Source organism: Leopardus geoffroyi, chromosome A3, assembly GCF_018350155.1.
Source record: "Leopardus geoffroyi isolate Oge1 chromosome A3, O.geoffroyi_Oge1_pat1.0, whole genome shotgun sequence".
In the NCBI taxonomy this organism is placed as follows: Eukaryota; Metazoa; Chordata; class Mammalia; order Carnivora; family Felidae; genus Leopardus; species Leopardus geoffroyi.
Genome location: NC_059336.1, coordinates 132,629,359 through 132,642,062, shown reverse-complemented (window position 1 = coordinate 132,642,062; position 12,704 = coordinate 132,629,359). Strand labels below are relative to the sequence as shown.

The following is a 12,704-nucleotide window of genomic DNA, read 5'->3' as shown; positions in this document are numbered from 1 at the left end:
AAACAAGAATCACCTTATTTGTGAGTCTGTTCACGTATAAAAGTGACTTAAACAACTCACGTGACAAGGAAATATTATGAACTTATTAAGAAGAATATTATTTAAAAATAACACAGAGAATCCAAGATCCAAAATGGATCTATAGGCATATATAAGACTAGAAGAAATACAATAAAACACTATTAAGGCGACATGATTATGGGGTTTTTTTTATTCATACTTTTGAAAATATTCTCCCAATTTTCTAAAATGATTTATCGTTTTCATCATCATATAGAAGGTGGTATTTAAAAATGAGGTTTCAAAATGTCATGCGATGGGGTTCCGCAACCGACTTCACCACCACTAAGACCGCTATCAGGTACCCATGTTGCTCTAGATTCAGAGCACGCGGCTAATAAAAGCCAATTTCTAAATGAGCAGTTACTTTGGAACTATACCCTTTGAGGGACCATGTCTTATCCCTCTCTTGATTCTTCTCCTCGATTTTAAGAACAGAAGTTGGAGGTGGAAAGGAGAAAGCAAAGGTGATGAGCCCCAATACCTCGCGCCAACGAAGTACAAGTCACAGGACGGATAGTGGTAGGAGAAATCTCTCCCGAACTTCGGTATTCTGGTTTTGTAGTAGAAACCCGATTGTGAGTGAAATTCGATGTATCTATCACTATGTAAAAAAACAATCTGAAAATGAAAGAAGAAAATCAGTTTGCTGAGGTTTCTGGGAAAAGCACTTAGTTCACCGTCACCGGAACCGACAAAGCAGGAGAAACTGTGATCTCTGCCACCCGCTCTGTGGGCACAAGTCTCCATGGCGACCAAGGACCGGGACGAAGAATCAAGCCTCTGCCCTGCCCCCTTAATGCCTTCTTGCACCCCAGGAAAGCTTTTCTTGCCCTCTGAGAGAGACTGAAAACAAATGCCCTTCGTGCACCTGGCCCCGGCACTTTAGAGCACAGAGCAATGTGTGGCAACTTCAGAGAGTAATCTCTTACTTTCCTGAAGAACACAGTTTAATAATCTCACAATTGCCACTCAGGGTTTGATAAACTCCCTGTATCAACCTAATGTTAACATATTACAAAGGGATCTTAGAAACGGCAGACGATGTTTAGAAGCAAATCCATCAATATCTAGGGAAAAATACACGATAAAATGGCATGTCCCCGAACACATGATTAATGACCACCACAGGCAAAAGAATCAACTGGGCTCCAGTCTCCGGACTGAGGACAATACATAAAGCCACGTCAGCTCAGAAAATTCAATTTTCCCTCCAGATGACATCTGACGTCACTAAGCTTTTATTTTACTTTCAAAAACTTTTAATTTTAAATTGAATGAGGTACTCTACTGACAACTTTGCAACTACCGCAAACGACCTAAGGGTTGAGAGACGGACTAATGGGACCAAAAAAGAAAAGAAAGAAATATATATATTTAGCTGTGTTTCGAGCTGTCTCAGAACTGTTCCACAACTACCTATTTGCAGTTAAGAAAATTAAGCATATAACAATGTTATTTTACTTTTCACATACGAAAGCAGCTTGGCAAATAACACCAGTGTCAATGTAAAAATGAAAAATCACCAATCTACAATCTAACATGGTCTAAAAAAGATGGCCGCTAACAATTCTTGACAACATAGATGAAGTTTCATATGCGATCCAGGAAACTTATTTTGGTATTAGACTGGCCAAAGGCTATCGCTATCACTGTCCTTTTAAAAGATATTCTAGGGGCGCCTGGGTGGCGCAGTCCGTTAAGCGTCCGACTTCAGCCAGGTCACGATCTCACGGTCCATGAGTTCGAGCCCCGCATCGGGCTCTGGGCTGATGGCTCAGAGCCTGGAGCCTGTTTCCGATTCTGTGTCTCCCTCTCTCTCTGCCCCTCCCCCATTCATGCTCTGTCTCTCTCTGTCCCAAAAAATAAAATAAAACGTTGAAAAAAAGAAAAAAAAAATTTAAAAAAATAAAAATAAAAAATAAAAGATATTCTATATCACACATGTGTCAAACTAAAAAATATATTCATAGAAAATAATAGGTTTTATTTTACCACACAGCTATTTTTAATGTAACAACAGGAACATCACAAAAATACTTCTCATGACTTCTTGAGGACCCAATACTATCAAGCATACCTTTGAATAGTCATCAGACAAAGTTTCAAAGGTGACAACTGAAAAACAAGAAAACAGTTAAGAAAAATTACAATTACCAATCCACATTCTTCATAACAATGCAAACCTGAGGCAAAGATTCCAATTCAACACAAAAACTATGTACAAACTACATATAAACACCGGATCCCCCCCCTTTTTTGTCCTTCCACAAAACAAGAAGAAGGCTGCCATATTATATTGACCCCAAAACACCAAATGGAAAATTAAAAGCTTTATAATTTCTCAACGCAGATCAACCAGATTTTCTGCAGAACTGAAGCTAATTAAATAAACTCACAAAACATAACGACTTCTAAATGCTACCAGTTTGTCTGAGATGCCCAAAACAGACATAGAAGAACATTAAGAAAATTATTTCTTTAAAAAAGAGAACAGCAGCTTTTTACTCATTCACCCACTAAACATAAAGAGTACAAACGGCATGTGGAGTTTGTACTGTTTTTAAAAAGGAATGGGTAAAACAAGCTGAAGAATACTTAGCCCATTACCTGTTTTCTCTCGACCCCAAACCCCAGCAGCCTGACAGAAATACCTGCTTATTTCCTGCCCTCCCCCCTGTGCAGTCAGTCGCCTTCTCTGCCGAGTGGACGGAGCCTATGAATGCGGGGAGCCTCCTGTGACTACATCGCATGAGATGGCGAAGGGGAGATTTATCATCACGTGAGCCCTTTAAAATCAGAGTTTTCTGCTGCTGCCGGCAGAAGGGGAAGTGGGAGAGAGACTCGAAGCAGGAGACCCAACGACCAGGTGCTGGCTTAGAGGCGAAGACCAGGTGGCAAGGAACACAGGCCGAGGCTGCCAGGAAACGGGAGCCTCGGCCCTACAAGCACAACAGACTTCATTCTGCCCACAAGCGGAAAGCTGCGAAGCGGGTTCTTGCCCAGGGCCTCCGAGTAAGAGCCAGGTGGGCCTGGCTGACACCCAGAGGTCAGTGCGGAGCACAGAACACGGCACAGCCTGGATGAACTTCACCTACGGGGCTACGAGCTAACGAATGGATGTTTTAAGCTGCCACGCTCATGGGAATTTGTTACACAGCAAAGAAAACTAACACACAACGCATTCCCATTTTAAAAAGCAGAAGAGTTAGGGCGCCTGGGTGTCTCAGCGGGTTAGGTGTCTGACTCCGGACTTTGGCTCGGGTCATGATCTCAGTGTGTGAGTTCGAGCAGTGTGGGGCCTCCTTGGAATTCTCTCTCTGCCCCTCTTTCTCTCCGCCCCTCCCCCCCCCCCCGCTAGTACATGTGCACCCTCTCCCTCCCTCTCTCAAAATAAATTTTAAAAAAATTTAAAAAGAAGACAACTATCCACATATAAAAATGCTATTTTCATCAATTCAAATTTAATCTCTTACTTACCTTCTGAATCTAAACACCTTTCAAACTTCAAGGATAATTGATAGGTGTCATAACATCGAACCCGAGGTTTATATGTTCCTATAAAAAAGATTAACGTGATGTAAAGCCTAAAGGAGGTACTTTTCACTGGCAATATCCTGCAGACAGGTTAAGTACACTTTTCGTTTAGAAGTAAGTAGGATTCATTATAACCACATGAAAGAAAAAGAATTTAAAAGCAGCCCTCCCCAACATCCCAAGGAGAAAACCAGCAAAGTACATGAACAAGCAGGTCATAGAAAATGAAATACACATAACTACTAAACTTCACAAATAATCTGACTAAGTAGACAAAAACAATGAGACAGTTACTGTCCGTCAGAATGGCAAAGATTAAAAGACACTTAATATCTGTGTAGGTGAGAGTGTTAAAAAGGCACTCTCATACACTTGGTGATTAGTACAAACTTCTCTGGAGGACAATCTGGCAAATCTGTAAAATATGTGATGTTTGTACACCTTGAATCTGTATTTCAACTGATACAAGTTTATCCTAGAGAAACACACCCACAAGTGTGCCAAAGACACAAAGAGTGTTTCCCGCAGCGCTGTTTACAACTGGCCAAAAACTGAGAGCAAATAAAACGTATACGGACGTGGAAATGGTTCAATAAATGATGGCAAATCATCACATAGCTCACGAGAGGATGGCCCAGGCCTGTGCCAACGGGGAAAGCCACCACAACATGCCACCGAGGACAAGAGACAGGGCAGAGAGCACAGGGAAGCTCCCCAGAGTGGCGCCTAGGGTCCCACGTCTGTATAAGTCAACACTGACGCCATAAGCACCATGTACAGAAGAAGCTGGCAGAAGCATGGCGATTATCTCCGTGAAGTGCAATTCTAGGGCATTTCACATTTTGTCTTCTGCAATTCTGTAATGTTTGCATGTTTTATAAGTTTATCATGTTTGCAATCAAAAAGAGAAAAAGACTGGTCTTTAAAGCCAAAAGATTTTTTTTTTAAAAAAAGGAATGAGGTAGTTCTTGAATCCCCGAGACCTCATTTAAAAATAGTATGTGGTAGGGGGCGCCTGGGTGGCTCAGTCAGTTGAGCGTCGGACTTCGGCTCAGGTCATGATCTCACAGCTCGTGAGTTCGCCCCGTGTTGGGCTCGGTGCTGACAGCTCAGAGCCTGGAGCCTGCTTCAGATTCTGGGTCTCCCTCTCTATCTCTCTCTGTCTCTCTCTCTCTCTGCCCTCTCCCGCTCATGCTGTCTCTGTCTCTCAAAAATAAACATTAACAAAAAAAAATTTTTTTTAATGGTTATGCAGTATAACATACAAATATACACACACATGTAACACATGTTATATATTATACAACTGTTTACATATTTAAACCATATACAGTATATATAATTCATACATATGAACTGGAGACTAAGAAATGTGTTAATACTGACACAATCATCAGCACAGAACAAAAGAGACTGGCATATAGATGTATAAAAGTTCTGTCAAATAAGCAAGTGTTTGGAAAGGAGATATAAATGGATATAATGTTAAGTCAGCAAAAAAAAAAAGAAGTGCACAATACACAGGATTTAGGCACCACGATCACAGTCAAAACACACACTGGATAATGCTCTTCTAAATTATAACATGTTAAAAGTTACCTATATTTCAGGGCTTTTTGATACTAACGAATAAATACTACTAATATATAGAATGTTAGTGGCATAAAAAATATTAGTCCATTACACAGAAAATTATGCTAAAAGCAACCCTTCCCGGAACTTTCATTCATTGTTGGTAGGAATGTAAAATGATCTTGACCGCCTTGGAAGAAGTCTGGTGGCCGCTCATTAAAGCGAAACATACATCTACCCTGTGGCCCAGCAATGTCCTCCAAAACAAGCCTGTGTAACATTGTCCACCGTGCTTTATTAATAATACTAAAAAATGAAAACAGTCCAGGTGTCCAGCAAATGGAGAATGGATGGATAAACTCTAGTATATTCTTATGAAGAAATACTATTTGGTAAAAAGAAAAAACCACTGACACCTGTGCCAGCATGGACGCATCTCAAAGACCTAAGAAAATAGATCTCACATAAAAAGAATATGCAGCGTATGACTACAGTTACATCAAGTTGCCCACAGAGCAGTGGTTGCCGGTGCATGGGTGGGATCAGGATGGACTGGGAGGGGCATGAAAGAAGTTTCTGGGTGAGAGGAAAGTTCTAGATCTTAACTGGGGTTTTGCCTACATAGGTGAATGCATCTGTCAAAACTCCTCAAAAGATCTGTGCATTTCACTGCATGTAAATCTACCTAAAAGAAAAGCCGTAGATAAATACGGTCTGGTTAATGGTACACATGCTGAGGTATTTATGGGAAAAGTATACTGGTATCTGCAACCTGCTCTGAAATGCATCAAAAAACGGGATGGGGGCGCCTGGGGGGCTCAGTCGGTTAAGCATCTTACTTAGGCTCGGGTCATGATCTCGCAGTTCGTGGGTTCGAGCCCCACGTCGGGCTCTGTGCTGACAGCTCAGAGCCCGGAGCCTGCTTTGGATTCTGTGTCTCCCTCCTTCTTTGCCCCTCCCCCTGCTCATGCTCTGTCTCTCAGCAATAAATAAATGTTTAAAAAAAAAAAAACAGGAGGGGCGCCTGGGTGGCGCAGTCGGTTAAGCGTCCGACTTCAGCCAGGTCACGATCTCGCGGTCTGTGAGTTCGAGCCCCGCGTCGGGCTCTGGGCTGATGGCTCAGAGCCTGGAGCCTGTTTCCGATTCTGTGTCTCCCTCTCTCTCTGACCCTCCCCCGTTCATGCTCTGTCTCTCTCTGTCCCAAAAATAAATAAACGTTGAAAAAAAAAAAAAAAAATTAAAAAAAAAAAAAACAGGATTAAAAAAAAAAGGATGGATTGATGGATGGACAGAGATGGACAGATATGATCCAGCAATACACTACTGAGAATCTAGGTGGTGGGTAAAAGGATGTTCACCTTACAATTTTTTCAGTATTTCCGTATGTTTGAAAATTTTTATACTAAAATGTTAAGGTAATTAAAAAAAGCGGCCTTTCCCACACTAGCATTTCCTGCTAGGAAATGTACGTAAGTCGTAACCAAAAACATGCTTACCAGTTGCTAAGATATACTGTCCATCTTTTGACACCTTAATAGTGGTACAAACGGTAGGCATTTCAAAATCCTGAATAAGTTCAATTCTCCTACGGACATCTGCAAAGACAGGAAGTAAATAACTGATTTCACGACCAGGTGCTCATTTTTTTATCTCCTAAGACCCAGCATGCAGAACAGTCACTTGAACAGGTCAACAATGTCCCAGTGCCTCCAAGCCTCGGAATACAGCCCCACCCATCACACAGGAAGGCTTTTTCTCAGCTCATACCTTAGCTTTCTAAGCTTAGTATTTTTTACTTTAAAAAAATTTTTTTAAGTTTTTACTTATTTTTGACAGAGACAGAGTGCAAGCATGAGCGGGGGAGGTGCAGCGAGAGAGGGAGACACAGGATCTGAAGCAGGCTCCAGGCTCCAAGCTGTCAGCACAGAGCCCGACACGGGACTCGAACTCACGAACTGTGAGATCGTGACCTGGGCCGAAGTCGGACACTTAACCGACGGAGCCACCCAGGCGCCCCAGTATTTTTTACTTTTTAAAAAGTATCATCACTAATTGAAAAAAAAAAAAAAAAATGTCCACAGTGGTGTATCAAACATCCAGTTTCAAGAGCCAGATAAGGGGGGAACACAACAAATATTATACCACTATCATTACTCAGTCACAGCTAAGACAAAAATCTTACCATTTTTTTCCTCCTAAATAAGTTTAGGGGTGCCTGGGCGGCTCAGTCGGTGGGGCGTCTGACTTCGGCTCAGGTCATGATCTCACAGCTTGTGAGTTCGAGCCCCACGTCAGGCTCAATGCTAACAGCTTGGAGCCTAGAGCCTGCTTCCAGATTGTGCGTCTCCCCCTCTGCTCCTCCCCTACTCATGCTCTGTGTCTCTCTCTTTCTCTCTCTCCTTCAAAAACAAACATTAAAAAAATTGTTTTTAATTTAAATCTTCAAAATCCTAAGTTTATGTAAGAAACTGCTGGCAAGCTGACTTTGCCTCTGTTGGCACCAGGGTTCTGAGCCAAGAGGACCCAGGCTGGATTAAGATTTAGAGCAATCTCTCTGGATCAAAAGGCTTGAACACTGGACTCTCACAAAACCTGGTTCCCTTCTACAATCCACACAATGTGTCTACTGCAAGGACCATTTATGACTCCATGGCACATTACTGCCTTGCTTATTAAATTAAACCCAATATAAGATTCAAACCAACTGAGTAGGAATGGCCCACTCAATATGAAAGACACATGATAGTTTTGAGATGGGCTGAGAGAAAGGGTTGATGAACAGTTTTTCCTCTAAGTAATCTGAATCTCTTTTCTACACTCTAGGCCACTGGGTAGAATGTGGGGGAGGGGGTAGTGGTCAGAAGAAATCGGAATCAGTGAACATTACTAAAGGAGCAGTTCTTGTTTTCCTTGGATTCAAAGTTTCCATTTTCTAACTTTAGAACTATCTACACAAAGCCGTCTCTTCCAAGATGCTTGCCTTGGGGTATTTATCTCACACACACAGAAATCCCTTCCGACACCTTAGTCTTTGATTTTTAGAGACTAATTTAAACAACATATATGGAAAGATAAATCCATCTTTTCACATGTGACAAGCTGTAATGGAGAAAATATGCCAAAAATCTGTCCGAAACAAAACTGATCAATGCCTTAAACTTATGAATCCGGAAAAGAACGATTCAGTGTGACACCCGAATTCTGGCAGCTAACGTGGCACGAACGTCCGACCGCATAAAGGTCGCCCCTAAGGTGACAAGGCGACCCACCTACACGGTGGGATGCCCGGGAGCTGCGATCTGCCCCTCCCTCAAAAAAAACAACCGATCTTCTATCTTTCCCTATTCTTCCCAGACAGTATAAATTAAAGAATGTAAATTTTCTGCAATTATCTTTTATGAAAAAGATGCGGACGTGCTGGAGAACAAAGCAATCATGGCCCTGCTAGGAGAGACGGCCTTCCTCGGGTCTCCCGCATCCCCGCCCACCTTGCTAGGACCGGCAAGACTGCCGTGCCCCGGTCGCGCCTTCGCCTGAGCCATCTCTCAGGGGTGTCTGCGCGGCCGAGAACCCTGATGGGTGAGGGAACGTGTCTCCTCTGGACAGACGGCAGACTTGCTCACTGCGGCTACAGAAGCAGCGGACTTCCCGAGCTAAGTGTGGCTCAGCTGCAACACAGACCCCGTGTGTCTGCAGCCACCTGGGCCGTGCTGAGTGTCCCTGTGGGACTCAGGGCAAGGGGAGCTGGCAGAGATACGCTGATGCTCATGCCATCTGCTGTGCCAAGCTGGGGTTCTCATCTCCGACCCAGGAATCTTGTCTCTTCCACTACTATCCGTGAAATCGTTAACAGGCTAACTCATTTTCAGTAGGTAGAATTCAACCTCACACCCACCAGGAACATATCAACCACAACAAAAGGTTTTTTAGGAAGGAAAAGGGCAAAAAGTTTATTTCCCACTTTTTAACTGCCCTGTATCTTTGTCAACCTCCACTTAAATATGATAACAAATGTGTGAAAGCACTGTTGCATAGGTCGTGCATGTAGCCAGGGTGGGGAAAAAAATACTCACCGACATCCTTCTTCTGTAGTGCTCTCTTCTTCCTGTCAGAAAGCCACTTAAAGAAAATGAAGAAAAAGAAAATGAAGAAAATGTTCATTTTAAAACAGATTTACTTTGCTTTCCTGCTTACCAAAGTGCTCACATTAAAAAAGTTAAAACTTTACAGGAATATATTAACAGAGGAAGTGAAAAGAGTCTATAATCCCAACCCTGTTAACATATCCCCCGGGTTTTTTTTTTCTTGTATATATTTACATATATTAGACAATACACTTCATTCATTTTATTTATTATTTTTTTAGTGTTTATTTATCTTTGAGAGAAACAGAGCGTGAGCCAGGGGAGGGGCAGAGAGAGGGAGACACAGAATCCAAAGCAGGCTCTAGGTGCTGACAGCAAAGAGCCGGACATGGGGCTCAAACCCACAAACCATGAGATCATGACCTGAGCTGAAGTCAGATGCTTAACCAACTGAGCTACCCAGGCGCCCCTAGACATTTTAGAACCACTATGTTTTACCCAAGAGAAAACTAATTCATTGGGAAAGTAATAAGCCTCAAATATTAGGAGGGTTACCACTAACATATGGAACAACTTTATTTAGGTCAAATATTAAAAAGCAAACCATTAGGGGCGCCTGGGTGGCGCAGTCGGTTAAGCGTCCGACTTCAGCCAGGTCACGATCTCACGGTCCGTGGTTCGAGCCCCGCGTCGGGCTCTGGGCTGATGGCTCAGAGCCTGGAGCCTGTTTCCGATTCTGTGTCTCCCTCTCTCTCTGCACCTCCCCCGTTCATGCTCTGTCTCTCTCTGTCCCAAAAATAAATAAACGTTGAAAAAAAAATTAAAAAAAAAAAAAAAAGCAAACCATTAAAAGGCGAAAGTTTCTTGAGCATATTTTTTACCAAGAACAAAACTAGATCATTAAGCAAATAGCTGACACTTGATAATATGGAAATGATGCTTTTAAGTCATACTCACTGACAGATTTTTTTTTTTTTGAGAGAGAGAGCGCGAGCGAGCACGCAAACCAGGTGAACGGCAGAGGGAGAGCGAGAATCTTAAGTAGGCTTCATGCTCAGCGTGGAGCCTGACTCGCGCTCCATCCCATGACCCTCGGGATCGTGACCTGAGTCAAAACCAAGAGTCAGACGCTCAACTGACTGAGCCACCCAGGCACCTCTGGGAGCAGATTTTCTTCTGAAATTAACGTAGCTCAATTTAGCAGACGGCGTAATTCTAAAGCCCAAGTCTTTCAGGAGGCCTAGCTACCTCATCCCCATTCGTGAGGCCTCCCCGGCTACAGTTGTTTGCACAAAGCAGCTCGGATGAAAGCTTCCAACAGCACTGGCGGGAACACCCTAACTTCCCACCAGAGCCTCCAAGGCCCACCTCTCCAGCCTTACCTGCCCCCACTGTCTCCCCTTAGCATGCCACAGCCACACCCGCGCCTCTTCGGCTTCTCCAACATGCCAAGGGCATTCCCAGTTGGGGACATTTACGCTTTCTGTTCTCTCAACACTGAAAACTCTTTCCCCGTCTTTTCATTATCCAAGTTTCTGCTCAAATATCACCTCTTATAGAGAGGCCTTCCCTGAAGGCTTTATCCAAAACATTCTCTGACCACTTTTGCCACAACACTCTTTCTTCTTTTCCAATTTTTATTTAAATTCTAGTTAGCTGACATACAGCGTAACATTGGTTTCAGGAGTAAAACTCAGTGATCAGTCACTTACATATAACACCAGCACTCATCCCAACAAGTGCCCTCCTTAGTGCCCATCACCCATCTAGCCCATCCTCCCCACCACCTCCCTCCAGCAACCCCCAATTTGTTCTCTATCGTAAGAGTCTCTGTGGTTTGTTCCCCTCTCTCTTTTTTCCCCCTCCCATATGTTCATGTATTTTGTTTCTTAAATTCACAACGCCCTCTTCTAGTCCATTCATCGAAGCTGTCTTCCTGTTTGCGCACTTCTCCTTTCCCCCAACAGGGAAACTTATCACCATGTATCCCAACACTCAGAACAGGGCTACCAGCACGTAGTTACTTCTCAACAAATGCGCAGAATGACCAAAACGAGAAAGATCACGCTGTGTGACGAACAGTCGGAAGATGAGGAATTAGCTGGCCTGAATTCTGAAAAGAAAGGCAGACTCTAATCACAGACTCCAGATCTTTCGGGGGGCAGGCATAGCGAAAAAGAAACAGCTCTTCGTTTATTCAGATTTCTAAGGGCAAGAGTGGAACTCAAACCAGCATGCTATAAAATGACAAGTTTCAACACCAGTATCTAGCAAGTAATCTTAAAATGGAAATGAGCTTCTGCTAGAAGTTTCTTCCCACTGGCAGTGCCTGGACAGAGGCTTGCTCATCGCTTATAAGAAATTAAAAAAAAAACAAGCCGCAGATCATAGATGTGTGAGCTTGGACAACTCACCCTTCCCATCGCTGGATCTGCTGCATACCTTAAACATGAGAAGACGACTGTAAAAGAATCACTATTTTCCCAGCTCCTTCCAAATCTGAGGTCCTAAGACCTAATGAAACCAAGTTAAGGTCGGCAAGGTTCAGAAACACCGCCCTCTACACCATAGACGTCTGCAGGTGCAAAGTCTGTGTGGGTTTTCTTGCTCACTTGCTGTATCTCTAGAACTTGCCGTACAACAGGAATCCAACAAACACCTGATGCGTGGACATTAAAATGGGGGGAGAAAAGCCCGCAACCCATCTGTCCACGCTTTCCTCCTCGGTGCGGCAGAAGCTGGGAACATCCCCAGAAGCCCCAAAGGACGCGCGTCGCCTCTTCTAGAGAACTCTGCAAAAGTTCCAGCGAAGCTCATCGCCCCTGATCACCCGCCGCCCAGCTTCTGGCGCGGGGACAGCAGTGTCCTCGACGACCGGCACCGACCAGCTCCCGCGGGCACGGCCACTTGCCCCCCCCGGGCCTCCCCGAGCCAGGGGCCGGCCAGGGCCAGGCTAACACGGAGGCCAGGGCCGAGGAGAGGGGCGGCTGCCTCGAGAGGCGGGGGACCCCGAAGTGCCTCACCTCAGGCAGGGACTTGCCGCAGCTGAGACTGTAAATCTTCACCTCGTTGAGGCTGGACACCTGCATGGCCGGACAGAGCAGCGGCGACCCACGTTCCTCCGCGAGCCCCTCTCCCCGCGCCACACGCGAGCATCCGAACCGCAGCGTGTCCCCGGCGCGACTGGGCGGCGTGCGGCGCTGGCGACGGCTGATGACGCACTCGCGGCGCCGGAACTGCGCCAGTTCCCGGAGGAGGGGGCGTGGCCGAATGGAATGGAGCGGCTGGGGGCGGGGCTCTGGCCAGACCACCCCGAGTGCGGGAGGGCAGGGAGCCGCGCAGTCTGCCCTGCGCAGTGCGTGCGTTGACACTCTCCTGGGGTCGCTGTCCTGGCCGAAGTGTCGCCGCCCGAGTGGGGCAGGCGGTGCAGGCCGGCGACCGGTGGCCTGG

The 12,704-nt window shown here is 44.8% G+C and overlaps 1 protein-coding gene across 1 annotated transcript in view; it reads right to left on the bottom strand.

Moving 5' to 3' along the window:
* NOL10 (nucleolar protein 10) overlaps positions 1–12,468 on the bottom strand; it is a 92,877-nt gene extending 80,409 nt beyond the window's left edge. Inside the window, exons 1-6 of the mRNA XM_045447743.1 lie at positions 12,278–12,468; positions 9,243–9,288; positions 6,666–6,764; positions 3,541–3,618; positions 2,141–2,178; positions 545–681 (exon numbers count right to left, since the gene is read on the bottom strand). Of these exons, the coding sequence (XP_045303699.1) occupies positions 545–681; positions 2,141–2,178; positions 3,541–3,618; positions 6,666–6,764; positions 9,243–9,288; positions 12,278–12,343 (464 nt within the window). The 5' untranslated portion in view covers positions 12,344–12,468. The remainder of the gene's footprint in view (positions 1–544; positions 682–2,140; positions 2,179–3,540; positions 3,619–6,665; positions 6,765–9,242; positions 9,289–12,277) is intronic.
* Positions 12,469–12,704: the final 236 nt, after the last annotated feature.